Below are 19,322 nucleotides of genomic sequence, written 5' to 3'. Positions count from 1 at the left end.
GCCAATGCAGGCCAAGCATGTGGTCTCAGGCACTGCTGCAGCTAACCTGACGTTCCCAGTGCTCCTTCAGGCCTCACAGGGGTACAGAACCACAAGACCGAGCTGTGAGCTCCAACAGGGTGGGCAGGGTGTGTTGGAGACATTCTACCCCCCCCCCCCCACCCCCTTGGTCAGCCACAGCAAGTACTGCCCAGAACGTGCCTGCCCAGCAAGCAACCCTAGCCGTGGCCCAGTCTTCGGGGGAGCTCCACCTTCACCAGGTTGGGTATGTGGGGGAGGGGGGTCACAAAGGGTACTCTAAAATGGCAGCCATCAGACACCGGGATCTCCAATCAGTTTGTATTCCCCCCCCTCCCCCCCCAACCCTCCCAGCGGTCACCCCTGGTCCCCACAGGCCAGAATGGCAGCTGATTTGCGGGCCAACGGACGGAGCGCTAATGATGCAAGTCCACCATCTTAGCTGGCTCGGCCACGCCCCTTCTTCAATCTCTCCCTTATGTAAAATAGAGAACAGTTGCATATATCATGCCTTAATTGCAAGCTGGTACTGTTTAGCTTAATGTAAGCAAGGGTGTATGGTGCTACGCCCTGCAGTCTTCCAGGAGTTCATAGACTTTCCTTCTGTTCTTTGTATAGTACCTAGAGGAGGTAATTAGTAATCACCAAAGAAATTGTAACATACAAATAATTCTAATGAGCTGTTCGGCAACTGTTCATCAAGGACATTAGCACTCATGTTCATACAGTCAAGCTAATAACCTTCAGTTGTACTTCCCCCCTTAGGTTACATTCAGTGTGGAAACACTCCGAAGTGTTCAAACTTGCTATGGTCTATCAGAAAAAATAATAGTTTGTAGAACTTGCTAGATCAAAGTTACAGAGTTGTCTGAGGTCTTGAGAGTTATGTCAGGTTTTTGCAGACTCTCCTTAACAGCTTGTGCTAGAACTTGACAAACCCTTATCCTAAGTAGACTCCTAAAGTTCCCAGAACTGTACACTTTCCTTGTTTGCAGTGCCCTGTATAAGGAGAGGATTCCAGTCTTGGTTGCCACCATGTGATGCTGTACCCAACCTCGCCAGGTAGTTTAATGCAAAGTGTCTGACAACAGAATGGGTGGTGTTCAAATATGAAGCTACCCAAAATTTTGCCCAAGAGTTCATACTCTTTTGATAGAACCAGATCACAGGGTATCTCCTGTAATTTCCCCACATTCCTGTCGGATAAGTGAAACCGATTCTGCAACTTCAGATTTGCTGCTTCAAGTGCCTGGGCATTTGTACTAAGGAAAATACACATGGCAACAACCATGACCTGTCGAGAGTAAGTGACTGAGCTCAAAGGCCCCTTTGGGGATATCTGTTTTTGTCAAATCTAGCGTTCAAATTTAGCCCTGTGCCAGTGGTGTCACAAACTAGTGGTACAACAGAGAGGCTCAATAGGAAAATAATGCTGTGTACCTTTTGCAGAAGTACAAATCACCCCCCAGGCTAGAAGCCCCTGAGACAGCTGTGACAATGATTGGCCACTTGGAGAAATTTACTCTTTTGTTCCTTTGTTCTTCCGGCCCTTGTTATACTAAAGGATGAACTTGCACTCTAGTTGCAGCTTTCTGTATTAGACTTGATCCACAATTAGCCTTAGCATTTAGGTAAACCAATTCGGATTTAGTTTTGAGGACAAGAAGCCTTCTGCTCCTTACTTAAAATATTTTCCAAATGTGTCTCTTCTCTCCCCCCCCCCCCCCCCCATTTCAAAAGACATACAGCGTGGTGGGTATTTCCTGAATAATGTAGTCTTTTTGCCTTCCTGAACCTAAGGTTCAGGTTTGTCAAGTGCTTGGGATATTGTCACATGCAACTTTTGACAACCTTATTGCCGCCCACAAGCCTCGAACCACCATGAACTGGTTTCAAATGATGTGATGGTGGGCAAATATTTTAATTCATTGAGCCGCCATTTTCTTCACTATCATGTGTGAGAGCACCTTCAAATGTGAGTGTTCAGCATATCTGCTGTACAAAAAACTATGGTTGCATTTTAATAGATTAAACTTTTTTTCCATATATCGTGCAAGTCTATGAAACGCATGACCCCTGACTTGCCTCAGTTCATTAACAGCATTGTCATCAGGGCGGGGGCAGCAATGTTTCTCAAATTATGTTTAAAAACTATCACTTTTAATAAATACATAACTAAAGCATAAAGTGGTAGCACTCTGTATTTTATAATCTGCAGATTTTACATTGAAATGGCCGCAAACTTTCCCACTGACTTGCAGCTTTACTGATAAAATTATATAGTGTACAAATGTTTGGAAATAGCTTCTGCAAATGTTTAATTTGCACATCACTAATTAAAGTGTTCTGGTTTGTTTTGCTCCTATTTAACTCTTAGTTTGCATCACACTTCTTAAGTAAGTGCTTTTGTAATTCCTGATATATTAAATATGTAGTAATTTTCAGGCTATTTATTTAAAAGTTATGTTGGAGAAAAAAATTATATAGTGTACAAATGTTTGGAAATAGCTTCTGCAAATGTTTAATTTGCACATCACTAATTAAAGTGTTCTGGTTTGTTTTGCTCCTATTTAACTCTTAGTTTGCATCACACTTCTTAAGTAAGTGCTTTTGTAATTCCTGATATATTAAATATGTAGTCATTTTCAGGCTATTTATTTAAAAGTTAAGTTGGAGAAAATTAACAGCCCTTCTCAGGCAACTTACTTGACAAACTTGTAACTCTAGTAAGGGGAGAGAAAAATAAACCTTTTCCAAACAGCAATTAGTTAAACGACAAACTGACATTTGATCCCTTTCCTTGAACAGACAGGATAGCAAGTGTCAAGATAAAAACAATATTTAATTGCATCTTTATTGCTCATTCACTTTCTGAATCAACAGAGCACCTGTTCCTTTCCAGCCTAAGTTTACCCCCCCCCAGTCAGTGCTAAAAATAGCTCAACCTGAAAAAAACTTTAATTTTTCTCCTTGACTATAATACAAGTGGTATTCAGTGTATTTAATTATTGCCTTGACCTGTGCCTCTACAATGCTTTCAAACTTTGTCCCTGAGTTAGTATGAAAGCTCCTTGATTGCTATCATTGTTTATCGCTATGGATTGTATCTGGCTATGGATTTTATATGGGGATCATATTAAGATTTGGAGTGCTTGCTAGTTAGGCTTTCCCATGTGAACAATACTTATAGAAAGTTGTCTTTTAGTGTATTTAAATATTTATCATACATTTCTGTACTTGCCATGCTCTGTACCTTTTTGAGGGGGTCCTTTTCATGTAAAAAAAAAATCTGTAATGTATTGCACAGTATATATTACATATTTGGGTGATCTTAAGACTTGCTGCAATATTTTAGAAATAAAAAGCTATTTCTCAAGATACAGGGATTTAACTAATGCCTGTGAAATATGAATTTCATCACAATAATTGCAACACATCATTCTACTCAGTATTAGTTGGCCATTGTTTAACCAGATTTGTATCCTTGAAAGCTAACCTGAGCATACTAATTTTAATCCATTCCTTTTTTGGCTGCCTCGATTGGCTATAACGGATTTAGATTCAGTGTTAGTTTACAGTAAAAGACAAAATGTGTCGTAATATAGGACAAACACAGATTGGTCAGGATAGTCAGACTTGGGAACGTCCTTCAAACACCTCATGATAAATACTTCAGCAAAAATGTTATTAAAGAAAACGCAGGTGCACTTTAGTATTAGGCTTGTTTGGTTTGGGAAGTAGCTTGGCTGCCCTGCTGATGGGTGTTACACAGAGAATCCGTATCTTTTAGTAATCCTGTTGTTATGCTTATCTGAAGGGCCAATGAGACCCTTTGTTTGGAACCTTAGGGCACCATTTCGCTTTGCTCTACTCTACACTGAAGTTTTCATAAATAGTTTTTCACACTAGAATTTCAAACTATGTGCAGGATCATGGACCAGTGTAGCAGAGAAATAAATGCCTCTAGCAAATGCATAAATACTTTGTAATAACATACTCTAGGTAACTCAAGACCTCTGTTTAAAAAAACGACTAGAAAAGTAACCAGATTGGCAATATTTATTATTGTATTTCAAGCAAAATTGAGTCTTCCTTAAATTTGTGTGCTGAGTGCCTCTGTGAATCCAAAGGATCACCGTTTGGATGGATAAGAAGGTGCATAGATAGATGAATTACTCAGTGACTTAGTGAGCGTATAAGGAAAAGTCATGTAACCTTGTAGATCGATGATTATTGTGAAAGTAAGTGCTCACGAAAAAATGGGGGAAGGAGGGGTGTCGCATAAGGGCCGATTATGATAGTCGGAAAGTCTCCATCTGCAGGTCGCTTTCTGACCGACTTATCCAATTTCAATTCCGACCGCCTAATAACAATGTAGGCGATTGGAATTGAAACTGGCTGGTCATTCCGGCTGGATTTCAACAGGCTCAAGGAGCCAGTTGGCCAGTCTGAGTCCCCAGTGTAATTCCCAATGACTGCGTTTCCGCTTTCGGGATTACACGGTCTGTTTCAGACAGGCTTTCCATGTCTGGCTTTCTGACATGAAAAACCTGACGGAAAGCGACTAATTCCTCCACGGCCTCCAGTTGGGGGCCGAGGGGGCACCTATTGTGACCCCCTGTTAAATAGCAAGATTTTGAAAAAAGGAAATAATGTTATGTTAACTGAACTTATATAGCACACAGCTTCCTCAGCAAAGAGGTGTCCCGCCGCTGACAGCAGATAAACATGGGGACTAAAACTGAACCGGTTAGCGCAAAAACAAAACCAAGAAGGAAGGGGCTAGACAGAGGGGAAAATAAATGTTTTAATAGCTTTCCTCAAATCTAATAAGCAATAGAATAGAATGAATTGATGTAATAGCAATATTATGCGTTTAGAGGAGTTATGACAACTTTTGGTCCTGGTGCCACTGCACCTGATGCACCATTTTAAATCCTGACCCTGACCTGCCTGTAAGGTAACTGCACTTGGGAGTGCCTATTTAGTAGTAATATATTGCAATGTTTGCTTTTAAAGGGGATCCTAGAGCTTTTGGCCCTGGTGCAGCTGCACCATTTAAATCCAGCCCCCTTTAGCTGATAAGTAACTGTACTGGTGATTGCCTGTTAAATAGTAAAATATAGCAATTTTAGGTGTTTAGTGGGGTACCTAGAGCATTTGGCCCCAGTGCCAATGCACCTGCAGCACCATTCAAATCAAGTCCCTTTGAACTGCAAGATAATTGCAATTGTAACTGCCTGTTTAGTAGTAAAATATAGCAATATTAGATGTACAAAGGAGTTGACAACTTTTTGGCCCGGTGCCACTGCACCTGCTGCACCATTCTAATCCTGACCCTAGTTCCTGAAAAAACTGCCCTTGTGACTGCCTGTTTAATTGTAAAATATAGCAATAACCTGTGTTTAATGTGGTGCCTGGAGGTTTTGTTCCTGATGCCTACACCTATTAAACTATTGAAATCATGACCCAAACGCTTGCTCAATAACTGCATTTGTGACTGCCTGTTTAGTAGTAAAATATAGCAAGATTTGGTGTTTAGCTGAGTATTGACAACTTTTGGGCCTGTGCCACTCCACCATTCAAATTATGACCCTGTTGTCTGCAAGGTAACTGCACTTGTGATTGCCTGTTTTACATTTTAGAAATAATCTGGGTTTAGTGGGGTCCCTAGTGGTTTTGGCCCTGGCGCCACTGCACCTGCTACACCTTCCAAGTCACTTTTAACTGTAAGGCAACTTCAATTGTGACTGCATGTTTAGTAGTCAAATATAGCAATAGTATGTGTTTAGAGGAGTCCGGCTGCACCATTCAAATCATGACCCCGTTGTCTGCAAAATATAGCATAGCTCTTGTTTAGTAACTTTATTTTTAACGCACAATGTTTATTACAACATTTATAATTTGGACATAATAATCAAATAGATAAAGTTGAAAAAATCAATTAGATAATGCCTATAAATTGCAATGAAAAGTACTGAGGTATTAATAGGAAATGCCACAAACTTTCTAAGACTAAAGCATCTGCTTTACACAACTAAGTAATAAAAAGCAAGCATTCCAGCATACTGTTGGAAGCGGTCTGCCTTTGCAGTGAGAAGAGGTCTTATTTTGACAGCGACGGCAAGCACTGTGCAGGTGAAACCTAAAAATGAAGATTGAAAATTGGTGTGAAAGGAATTTTGAGACCAACCTTCCAGCAGTGTGGATATCTTTTTTTATAGTCAATTCTTCATTAATTTTTAGAGTGGAGACCAAATCTTTCTCGAAGTCCAACCCCAGGTATTTAAAGCACTTGGGTTGCCATGTGAGACCAGAGTCCCCTATGATCCCTTTATCACCTAAATTGTTCAGGAGCTTGACCTCCGTTTTGTCTTTATTGAGCTTGTAGCCAGAGACCTTGGAAAAATCCTCAATATCCGACATAAGAGCAGGTATAGCCTCCTCAGCTTTTTCAGAAAGGACGAGCACATCGTCCGCATATGCTGTTAATTTGACCGTGCACTCCCCAAATGTTATACCAGCGATGTCAGGATCATTCCTGATATGACATAGGAATGGCTCAATTGCCAGTAAAAACAGTGAAGGAGATAGGGGGCACCCCTGCCTCGTACCTTGCTTTAAGCAGAATGCAGAAGAGAAAGAACCACCCGCCCTAACTTTTGCCGATGGGCAGCAGTATAGGGACATTACCAGTCTTGTAAATGTTTCCCCCAAGTTAAACTTAAAAAGTACTGCTTCAAGGAAGGACCAGTCCACCTTGTCAAAGGCCTTTTCGGCATCTAACGTTATTGCTATTGTAGATGTATCTAGGAATTTTGCTTTTTCTAGCACATGTGCCAGAATCCTTGTATTATCACTGGACAGCCTGTTTTTAAGGAAGCCAGCTTGGGATGGGTGGACTAATTGGGGAAGAACCTTCTGAAGGCGAGCGGAGAGTATCATAGCTAAGATCTTACAGTCAATATTAATTAGTGAAATTGGTCTATAATTTTTCGGGAGCGACGGATCTTTCCCCTCTTTAGGAAGTACTGCGATTATCGCCTCTGCTAGAGTGCCTCTGACTTCACCTGTTCTATTTATTTCCTGAAATAAATTTAATAGGGGTTCAACTAATAGAGAGGGGAAGGTTTTGTAGTATTTAGCCGTAAAGCCATCCGGTCCTGGGGCCTTTCCTGTTTTCAGATTTTTAATTGCGTTTTCTACTTCTAGAGCACTTATCGGGCCATTAAGACTAACCTGGTCCTCCGTAGAGAGCTGTGGAAGATCACATTCATCCAAGTACTTCTTAATCTTGCCCTCTTCCACCGTTTTGTTCTTTGCATAAAGGTCTTCATAGAATACCCTGAACACCTCTGTTATCCTGTCTGGTTCTGAATGGGAGGTTCCAGAGGCATCTTTAATGACACTAATAGAATTCCTCTGTACCTTAAACTTCAAGTACGAGGCTAGGCTCTTACCAGCTTTATTAGCCTCACAAAGCTTAAATCTCCGTCTTTTGTCAAGCCAAACTCCCGCTCTTTCACTAATTATTTTATTGTATTCGTATTTTTTATTCGCTAATGCATAAAGACGTATCGTCCCTATCCCTCAAATGTTTACTCTCAAGTTGTATAATTTCTCTCTCCAAAGATTCCAACTTCGCATTATAGTTTTTGTTCATTGCTGATCTGATTTTGACCCCGTATGGTGCTTTTCATGGCATCCCATCTAATGAGATCAGATGTGTCCCCCTCCTTGTTAATCTGTAAATAAGAAGCGATCAAAGCCTGTATTGTGGACCGGTGTTGATCATTACTTAGGATTTCATCGTTCAGGTGCCAAGACGTCTGACGAGAAGAGGATTTGACATTCGTAATGGATAAGGATATGCAAGAGTGATCAGATATTACGCGAGGTTCTATGGCAGCAGATTCTATTCTAGGAACCCCGTTCTGTGTTATGAGGATGTAATCGATCCGGGAATACGAGTCGTGTGGTGCAGAGTAAAAAGTATAATCCCTCCCTGAAGGGTTCTGAAGCCTCCACGCATCCATTAATTGAAAGCGTTGACATAGATTGAGGAAGGCTTTATGAGATTTACTTTTTGAAGGGACAATGTGAATCTCTGTCCAACGTTGCATCCATCGGAAGATTAAAATCCCCACCCAGTATATGAACAGCATTATCCGGGATATTTTCAATATGCTTATTGAGACCTTCCCAGAAGTTGAGGTCATTGGTGTTAGGGGCATAGATGTTCGTAACATAAAATTCTGTATTGTCCTTACTTAGTTTGGTCGTGACCCACCTCCCGTCATCACTCGCCTCTGAAGACAGAAGCTCTACCTTTGATTTCTTTGCAACAAGTATTAAAACACCATTCTTTTTGTGTATAGCCTCGGCGCCCACAACCTCATTGTAAAACTTATTCCTCAGGTGGTAGAACTGTTTAGACTCTAGCTTCGTCTCCTGTAGTAATACAATATCTCCCCTCAATCTCCGCATGTAATCTAGAATTTTTTGTCTCTTGACAGGTTGGTTCAGCCCTTTAACATTGAGAGATAATATCTTCAGATTGTCCATATTACACACTCCCATTGGAGTATTAACTGTGTTGTGTGAACAGCCAATCGAAGCTTCATATTGATAATTACATCTGTCACTTGGTACCAACAGCAGCGAGCCAGTGAGACAACACCCTGAGGTTGAAAAGGGACATATGAACGAAAGTAGAGTCCATAACCTTCCCCACCATCAAGTATTAATGCAGTAGAGAGTATGCAAGCAAGAAGAAGAAACAAAACTAAAAAACATAGAACACACAACCCGACCCCAGATCCCCTCATCCCCCCACCCTTCCCACCCCACCTGTACGTAGTAAGCATGGTGATTGGAGAGAGAGTGCAATGCATCCTCACCGTGCATGAACGTATTCATAAAATTTTGGAACATATGAACAGCCTCAGCAGACTCGTAACTTGCTGCTAGTCAGAGTAACCTCGGCAAACCTCATCTATTAACCTAGCACATATATTGCAAATCAGAGGTTTCATGAGACGTAGTCTGGGAATCATGGCTTCCTGCTGTTATGTGCGTGTTACAAAAACAAGAACATTACCAACTGGTGTAGGTCTGTATGGTGAAACATGTTAAACGTGTCAACTTGTGGGCAGAATCCCATTACTCTAAGATCGCTATATCATTAGGCAATAGCAGAAACATTTTCCATGTTCAAAAGATCTATAACAATTGCACTTATGACAAGGACATTCAACGACAAGAGAGTTTGAGCAGATACAATTACATTCAGTACCCTTCCACAGCAAGGAATAGGATCTAATAAGAAAATAGTGCGAAATACAACGATCCTTTACTTATATCCTGAGGCCGAGGCCTGGCTTGTTGGGCTTTCGGGATTGTTCGTCTCCATGTCTAAGTCCTCAGGTCCATCCAGCATACGTTTTAATTTCAGGGGATCTGAAAAAATGTGTGGAGAGCCTTGAATAATCACACTGTATTTCGCTGGACCAACGAAACGGTATTGGAAGCCCCTTTTCTTCAGCAGTGGTCGGAGCGCCAAGAACGCCTTCCTGGCGTCCACCGTTTCCTTACTGTAATCCTGCGAGATGTAGACCGTAGCAGATTTCCACAGAATATGATTGTTTTTTCGCATGAAGGTGAGAATTTGTTCTACATGCTGGTAACGTAGCGGCTTACAAACAATAGCTCTAGGGCCTTTTTGATTTTTGGATATCCTGCCTGGTACTCTATGGGCCCTATCAAATTCCAACGGGTGCAGCAAAGTCATGTTAGTAGCTTGGGTGAACCAGGATTCAAGAAAGGCCACACAGTTCCCATGTTGATCCTCCGAACCTTCTGGAATACCAAAAATGCGTAGGTTCCCCCTTCTGTTCCTGTCCTCCAACTCAGCGAGCTTCCGTGTCGTTTGGTCCGCAGCTATACATAGACGTTTTATTGCGTTGCAGGACTTGACTTCCATATCTTCGAGTTTGCTAATCCTTGATTCTGCCTCTAACAGTTTTGCGTTGGTGTCGCGATTATCTTGTCTGATCGCTGCTACTTCCTCTTTGGTCGCTTTCGCCAAATCCCTTACTTCATCTAGTCTGTTAAGTATCATTTCAATTGGATCTGGATTGTCTTTCCTCCCTTTACCGGGTGAAGGCAGATCAGACTTAACCCTCTTTAAGCTTTTCGCTAGTTCTTTGTTATCTGCCATGACTGCTCGTGGCGTAGACTGTCTGTTCGTTGACAGCGGTCTTCCTGACTTTGTAGCTGACCGCTATGGAGAGCTCGTGATTGCCGGCCTTCGAGACCTTTTTCTTAGCCTGATACCAGTAAACGCCCAATGACCATACAGGATCACCCAGGAGCCGGAGCGATAATTGACCTAACTGTCTGCTCCCTGACTTAGAACAGGTCCCGTGATTAAATGCACGCTCCTCAAATTAGTATGCGAGTCTGCGACGCCATTTTAGGAGCCACCACATGCACTATGTGTGCGGAAAGCCTTGCAACAGTAGGGCCACCTTGTCATCATGGATTTTGCTTTATCCTCAATAGTAGCGTTTAGTAGGTGTCAGCCCCAGAAACCTATATCCAAGCAGTTACTGAAATTCCCTTTTTGGCTTCCCGGTGTAACCCATGGATCAGCTGCAGGTCACAAATCTCCACATATTGCTTCCTTCTCATTTATCCAGCACACACACTCTGTATTATGCGAGGTGCAGAAATCACAGTCATTTAACATTTCAAGTTTAAGCACAGCATGTAGTAGGCGCTAGCTTCAGAAACCTACATCCAAGCATACACAAATTCCTTTCCTAGCCTCCTGGTGTAGCACATAATTTATTTGCAGCTCATAAGTCCCCAAATATTGCCTCCATCGCATTTAACCAGCACACAGTACACAGACTTCATAATATGCGAGTTGCAGTAACTCCAGATTTTTAGCAATGTCTTGTTTGATATGAAGCCATGACCTGCATTCTGTAATAGACTTGTGATGAAGCCAAAAGAATTCAAAACTCGCCGAAAATCGCAGTTTCCGATCGTTACCACTCTTATGGGTGAGTGCCTTCACTTCTTTCCCTCATAGAACATGCCGGTAGCAGCTGAGCCAGAGCCGATGTATTGAGCCGTTAGAGTGCGCTAATCCGCCATCTTGTGCAAGCGCGAGCAGCAATCACTCTCTGATCAGATCTTGTTTTACCCAAAAAACGGGTAAAGTACTCACAGTTCCCTTCGCGCTTTCTATCCAAAGGTCCGGTTTACCATCGGAGCCCTCAGCATTCCGTTCCTACTCCGAACGGGACCCTCGCGTTCCTTCCGCCGACATCTGGGTGATCATGCGGTCCTTTGTCCGCCTTCGCTCCCTGCAGCCCGGCAACCACCGGAGCGGAATCTATGGAGCAGCCAAAGCTCGACTTCCCCTTCACCAAAATCGCCGATCGTGCCCTCAGTCTACTCCTTTCACATTCCGGTTGCCGATTCTTCCTCCTGTGTCGATGCTGGAGAGGTGTTACACGTTCCAATTCCGCATTACGGCCTCAGCACGGGCCGAGAGACTTACAAAGCCGCCATCTCTCTCGGCTTCCAAACCACGCCAAAATGATGTCGACTCCATTGGTTAACTATTTAGCCAGCATGCTCCCTATGACGTTTTCGAATAACTTTGTCGCTAGGGTTGATCAACTGTTTGGTAGTTTCCTGTGGCGGGGTAAGAAAGCCAGGATATCTCTAAAGAAGCTTCAATTGGCAAAAGATAAAGGCGGCCTGGGTCTGCCTTCGTTCAGGAACTATCAAACAGCCTTTCTTTGTAAACAAGGTGCTCAGTGGTTAACAAAATACCCAATCTATACACCTATATGGATTAATATTGAGAAATCGCTTGTGGGTCATGCTCCTCTAGAATCATTGCTCACTATGGACCTGTCGGACTTGCCACACTCTAAATACATAATGCTAAATACCAGGCGGGCCCTGCTTAGATTTGATCAGACACATAAAACTAAGCTGACATTCACTAAATCATCTTTTATGTCCCTATGGAGAAATCCCTACCTCAAACATAAGGACAGTGGTCTATACTGGGAATCGTGGTCCAAGAAGGGCATTAACTTAGCGGGAGATCTGTACGAAAATAATGAACCGATCCCGTTCTCAACCTTGCAACAGAAGTTTGCTCTTACTCCGATGGATTTTTATAATTTCCTGAAAATCAAAGCGGCACTATCTGCCCGCAACTTCTCACCCTACATACCATGGCTAACAACTCATCTCCCACGTCTTATGCACGCAGGTCACTTTGTTTCTAAGGTATATAAACTACTATTACCATTACCCAAGAAAGCTCACAGAAATGTGGAAGTGAAATGGGAAGCTGAACCGAACTCCACAGATATAGATTTTGACTGGGACATGATTCATAAGTCTGCCTTAGCCCATAAAGTATCACCCATCCTATTCCAGACAAAGTATATGCTCATAAATAGGTCGTTTTGGACCCCAGAAAAGCTATTCAAATGTAAATTAAGAGATTCACCGACATGCTGGAACTGCCAATCAGGCTCTGGTGATCTCGCCCACATGTTGTTCAACTGTCCCTTACTAAAAGAGTACTGGGAGAAAATATTTGAATGCATTCATCACGTGTTCAAGATAAGACCGGTACAGGAATTTGTGTATGTAATTTTAGGGGCGCTTGAGTCCCGTCTAGCAAGTGACCAAGATCGCCAGCTTTTAGATTTAATGCTAACATTGGCATGTAAGGTGGTTCTGTGCAAATGGAAATGTACAAAGGAGGTAAACTTCAAAATCTGGCAGGAGTGGTTGTCATTTCTGAGAGGTGCTAACAATCAGGCATTGCAGGCATCTACGTGGTGTCCATCCAATAAGAAGCTATGGAAATCATTAGATGCGTCTTCATTTCATTATGAGCCACCTTGAGGCATTGTATGGTGACCTTGTTACATTGCATTGTATGGTGGCCTTGTTACATTGAACTGTGGAATTTGAGAATATATTTGAGAATACGTTTGTGATTCCATGCTAGAGTCCTATCCGCCGCGACCACACATTGAGTGTTTTGCATGTTCATGTATATCAAAGAGACAAGCAAGAATTGATTTTCTTCTTTTATTATTATTTGCCTTTCTGTAATTGTCCGTCAATAACTTCATCGTATCATTTTTTGCTGTAATGGAAGAATTATTGTACTGTCTTTGCTTTGGTTTGTTGATTCAATAAAAATGACTTGAAATAAAAAAAAAAGAAAAAAAAGAAAATTGGTGTGAAAGGCAGTTTACTTTTTTCTTCCTTTTGTACTTGGTGGATAGCTGATTTGGGGATGCTTTGCATGAACTGATCTATTTATAGGTCTGTGCGAGTAGCAGCAATCAGGCTATTGCAACCACATTGTGCAGAATGTATTAGTGATACCTTCAATATGATACTGTTTTGTAGCAGCGTAAAGTTGACAGTTTCAAACACGGCTGGCCATTGGCTACCTCCAGAATGTCAAGCCAAAGCTCAGACAAGTTGGCTATTGCTTTTTTTAAATGTATGTATTTATTTATTTATTTTAATGCATGATGTTAGTCAACGCATTTCACGTGATCTAAAATTGTTTGGATCAAGTAACTTACTCTTAGGGACATTCAGCCAGCCCTCTAACTTCAGTAGTCTGTTACTGTGTCATTTGTTTTTTCTGCCTACTACAGCATGAGGCACTGGATAATCCCACCTCAGCAGTTGGCTGGCTTTGCTGAGTGATTGCATACTTCTCTCTCACAAATAGCACACTCACACAGTTACTTAATTTCCAGGGACTACTAAAGCAAAGTGTGCTTTGCGAGGCCCCCAAAAATATTTTTGTTTTTGCCAATGTTTACTTTTATGTTGGCCAGGGCCCGACAACTCCAAAAATAGGTTTTACAAAAGCCATGATACAACTTAGCAAGCATTGACCAAGCCAGAAGCCTGACAGCCAGTGCTAGACCAGTGCCTGTCTGCGAAAGGAAGGTAGTCTACTGATCTTTTTCAGTCCCTTTTAATAGAGCTTGGGGTAGCATTTGAAGTGGTTTCTAGCTTCCCCTTTCCTTCAAAGCCCATCATAACTCGCATATAGTCAAATATCCACACCAACATGTGTTCTGATGACTGCTAAACTAGGCGAAAGTAATGCTGGCATCATGTAAACACCTGCGAACAGGCGGCAGTGGCCCTTGTTAACTATGATGCACAGGACTCTGAGAACAAACCCCATTTGATTTTTGGATACAACTTATCTTGTTGTCACAAGTATCCTGGCAGAGTTGGTAACATTTGATTGTTCTTTGGTAGTTTGATTTAGATTGCTGTTCTGCGGGTAGTCCTTAATATTTTATCTTTTTAATGGCAACATCTTTGATCTGTTTTTGCACAGTAAAGCTGTAGCAAATTGTCTTTTTTGGATTTGGCTGAAGGCTATCTGCCAGACCCAGTTGAACAAGCACTGGCATAACAAATAGTTTTCACCATGTATATTGTGCTGAGCTGTTTGCTCTGCCCATGCTAATCTGTAAATTATTGTGTTTGTTCTCCTTTTCATTTTAAAATGAAAAAAAAATCAACATCAGGTGTGGGGGGGGGGGCAATTTCTTGTGGTACTGCAGATCTATACATTAAGCTTAATGTTTTTAATCTTTATAAATAGCATAGTTTCTTTCAAATACTGTTCACTTAGGCAACTGAATGGAATGTAAAAAGAATAAGAAAGTATCAAAATATAAAGTAAATGCTTCCGAAGACCTAATTTAATTTCCATTGTATTTGGCCATTTGCGCCTCTGTAGCCCATAGAGCAGCTGTATGCTCCTTCAGGAGTTGAGTGTAGTATATGGCCTTTCCTTGAGCTCCATAAAAGTCTGGTTGTGCCAAAGCTTATGCTTTCATATAATATGTGTAATGCTGCAGATTAAACAAATCTTGAAATCAGCACTTCAGCCATACCTCAGCAAAAATATCCCCTTTTCCTATGCTTTTACAGAATAGATGTGAGGGGTGAAGTGCAACGCCATGCGTAGAAGTTGGGGATTATTGAGGCATGACGTAGCACAAGAGTGATGGAGCTAAAAAACATATCCACTCTTATGCAGTGTGGAATGGAAAAAAAATGAGTTCCTTGAATGTGAGAAGTAGGAGGATACAAGTCGGTATTGTGAAATGCCTACTCCAAGGGATGGACAAACACAAGAAGAGTAAGGCAAGCCATTGAAAAAGAAGCAGGCAAATGAGTGACAATAAAGCCTTACAATGGTGAGCAATGGGCAGCTACATTCCCACTTTAAGATCACAATAGGTATTTCGCACCAAGACTACATTAACTGTGTTGTACACTCGACCTAAAACAAAACTAGATGGGATTCTGTCACTCTTGAAATAGTCACCTGCTCCCAACTACGAGTGCCCTGTTTGTTCATAAAACTTAGTGCATTGCGATGTTGCATGTCTCTTCAGCTTATCTCCACTGCTGAAAGGGGTTCATTGTTCAGCATCCCTTTCCCACTGAAGGGTCTTGGCTGCCAGAGGCATCTGAACTGCTGTAGTTAGTTTTATTGAAAGCTTTTCCTATACAATACCTGGATTTGTGATTAATACAGACCCTTTTTTTTAAAAGCAGCCTTAAAATACCTTTTGCACACAACAGTAGTAGGATGTCTTCAGAGATGCTATTGTCTCATTAAGTCTCAACAACTGGATGCTGTAAAAGCTAAATAGTGTTCAGTAGCTGTTTCAGAGCTTGATGGACTCTATTGCTACACTTTGTCTATTCAAAAGGTTTGTGTTGAGATTAGAAGTTACATCTGTTATCTTACTTTATTTTGTATCATGATAGTTACCTAAAACCATACACTAATACAGTATCAAAATAGCATGGCTATCTTTCAAAGATCTCTGGTTTCTTATGGATAAATAAAGCTATGTTGAATGTAAATCGGGTTTTAATCTGTAATAGAACCTTACGGTTTCCATTGTTATGCTTCTCTTTCCAGCTTCCTCTTTTTCATGCTAAATCCAATTTAGAGCAATCTTTAGTAAAGTTGGCTATGTGTATGTTGTCCACTGATCTGTAAACTGACTTTTTTGTTTCTTCTTTTTAGTCGTTTAAGTGGAGAGGAAGGCAAAGAGTTCACTGCAGTGGTTGGACAGCAGTTCCCTCGCGTTTGTAAATTATTTAAGGTGATTATCTAAAAATCTAATTTTTAATAGGACTTTCTGAACTGCATGAGTAGCTCCCTTACTATTTGTCACTCATCCTTTTTTGCACCTCCTGCACTATTTTTACACATGTCTAAGAGGGTCTGCAACAAATCGGGAAGGCCTATGTGAGTGGAAAGCTTCTTTCCAGTTATTGACTATTTTATTTAAACTCTGAAAAAGCAGAGTCCGGTGACAATACACTCTACAGCTTGCTTGATTTACAGATACTGGATTACTAATTTGCTCCTCGATGTGGAGTTAAGAAAAGGACCCAACAACCTTCTCAATGTAGGAATCTACATCCTGGGAATGCCTCTATTGAATAATTCAGTCATCTTCCAGTATTTAAAAGCAACACAGTACACAGAAACCTACCGCTAGTGAATGGTAGCAATATAAAAAGCACTTTCTTTACCTGTGTGTGGTACTGCTCCCTTAAGCCCATGCCCCAACACATCTAAAGCTCAATCCCATGAAGTAAAAATACCCTCGTCCTTGTTCACATAGATAGGATCTTTCTTGAGGCATTACAGAAAGTCTGATGTTTGCAGAGCAGTTTGTGAGTGAAAGCGTCCCCGTGGAGCTACTGCAACTTGTGAAATCACAAGACAAATCTTTTATCTGCCGCGGAGTCCACCTCATCTTCTGCTTCTCTGGTTACACCACTGAACAAAGAGAAGACTTCAGCTCTTAAAACTTTGGTTGTTCCATCTGCACTTGTGCAAATCGGAGGATGTGCATTTTGTGCAGGTGCTAATTCAAGAAGAAACACTTTGCTTGTGTGCAGCATGTGCTCCATGTCTACTTGTCTGAAGTGAATAAGTTTGTCGATTAATTGAAATTGTCTAATAAATGAACCGTAATCAATCACACTCCAAAACTTCACAGTAAAAAAGTGAGCATAAAGGCTCTGTAGTCACAGAATGTGTAACCTCGCTAGTTGCCTCGTACAACACATTTACAGGACTAAAACGTTAATAAATCCATCATATAATGTGATGATGGTATTAGCAAGTAAATTAATGTAGTTTTATAGGACTAGACCAGCACAACACCGCAAACATCCTGATACTGACTGATACTCGCCATAAAACAAAAGGACATTTAAGCAACCTTTCAAAATAACCACAGTTAAATAAGTTTATTGTGCTGACTTTATTTGCTATGGCGAAACAAGGTCACGTCCATGAATTTTTACCAGCACCGCTAAAGACGAACCTCCGCATGTAAAGCTTGTCAAACTCCCTTTCTAATAAATGAGGGGGCATTAGCAACTTTTAGCCTTCATCTATTTAGGGACAAGCACATATATGGAATAATGGCTTAAAATATCGACCGCATAGACTATCCTTACTATTTATTTACTAAGGACCGTGGGTATCGAATATCCATTAATGGATTTGATTTAAAAAAAAACGAATGTGCATGAACTTCTGGCTTGTCTTTATTCAAGTGAGCAGTTAAGTAAAATTTTCTCAAAGAAGTTGCACAACGGTAGTTTGAAAGTATTTTTACAAAGGCCTTATTATCCCCAAAAACATGGTCTTAACCTGTTTTTTTGGCTACCAATTTGAAAATAGCCGGAGATGCGAAGATTTCCTTACATTGTCAACATGTATGATCCAGTCTAAGCTGCCTCAAATGCAATGTGCTCTTCAGTACAGGGGTGATGTGTGCAGATGTTGCAGCATTCCTGTTTGTCACCGGTACTTATTGTTTTCTGCACCAAGCATATATCCCTGTTCCACTTGTTGTAGTAGGTGCTTTAGAGGTACACAAATCAGACAAAACTAGAACATGTTCTGCCAGCATTGCAAGTCCTGTGAACTCTTCTGCTCTTGTAATCCCAGACTACAGAATTACATGGATTCTAACTCTAGATTAGTGGTAGGAAATTAATACATTGCATCGCAATGTTGGGGCATTAAAGTCCATACAGATCAGTTGTGGAGCAGTGAGTGATGCATGTGAAGGAACGGGTCCAGTGACCCTTCATCTAAATGGCACTTTGGAGTGAACCTATACCACAGCAATGGGCACATGTCCTCCTTTCTAGTATGCAGGAATAGGTATCCTGAATCTAAGTGCAGCACATGCGCTCCTAAACTGACCCTGCCTGATCAGCCATATTTTCGTAAATTTATTGTTGATTTTAACATTTATTTGGTTTTGAAATTTTTAAAAGGAAGCAATTGTATTTTCATTGGCTTTTCTTTGTTTATTTTTCAGACACACATTGTTAGTGAAAACTCCGACCTCAGCAATGCAGCACTACAAGCCTTGGGATTTTGTGTTTTTAATTCCAAAATTGCTTCTGGATTATCTGGTAAAGATTTGATGTTTTGTGTTTGTGACTGTCTTCATATTTTCTTTTACCATTGTGAATACTTTTGTGATGAGAGTAAGATGTAGAAGTCGGGTTGTATTATCACAGACTGAGAAAAGTATAAGTTGTCGTCTACAGTATTGTCGTGGTCTGGAGGTAATTAACTTTGTGCCTATAATATAGTGTATTGGGTTCCATTAGTTAAAGGCAACATGTGCATAGAAGAATTAACCAATTAACTTTTTCGTAACTTTTACATGTTAGTTGACCAACTGGTGTCTGCAGCTCTTGGTGGGATCTGTCTACATTTACCAAGTTGTGGTTATTTTTGTATTTTCGGTCCTCCTGAAGACACTTGTCAAATTAATATTTATGGGCCTTCAGTAAAGCTTCTTACGGTGAACGAGTTTTGTACATATGCTAATCTGTTCTGCTCTGAAAATTGCTTAGAATGAGTGGCTAGTACTTATGTAGGGTCTGTAAGTGCCTAAAATTGCACTCCCTCCTGGACAATGCTCATCAATTAGAACTAAATACACAACGGGATGGCGGGACAGGGAACTGATAACGGTCCAGTCACCATGCTTCTAAAACATCATCTGTAAATCAAGAAGGTACTGTTCCTGTAGGAAAAAGGCTAGGCTGGAGAATCCCAGGGGATCCTTGTGATAATTTCTTTGTTCCCTCACACATCCAAATGGATGTTATGCTTCATCATAAGTTGTACTCCTCATCGG

General features: G+C 41.1%; 1 protein-coding gene across 2 annotated transcripts in view; it reads left to right on the top strand.

Moving 5' to 3' along the window:
* The window catches only part of RIF1 (replication timing regulatory factor 1), a 357,947-nt gene that overhangs the window by 29,511 nt on the left and 309,114 nt on the right, over window positions 1-19,322 (top strand). For both annotated transcript variants that reach the window (XM_078681750.1, XM_078681748.1), the window contains exons 2-3: window positions 16,160-16,238; window positions 18,489-18,585. In XM_078681750.1, coding sequence (XP_078537876.1) covers window positions 16,160-16,238; window positions 18,489-18,585 — 176 coding nt within the window. The remainder of the gene's footprint in view (window positions 1-16,159; window positions 16,239-18,488; window positions 18,586-19,322) is intronic.

Source organism: Lissotriton helveticus, chromosome 3_1, assembly GCF_964261635.1.
Source record: "Lissotriton helveticus chromosome 3_1, aLisHel1.1, whole genome shotgun sequence".
Classification (NCBI taxonomy): domain Eukaryota; kingdom Metazoa; phylum Chordata; class Amphibia; order Caudata; family Salamandridae; genus Lissotriton; species Lissotriton helveticus.
The sequence above is the reverse complement of the archived record's forward strand: the minus strand, read 5'-3'. Positions and strand labels throughout refer to the sequence as shown.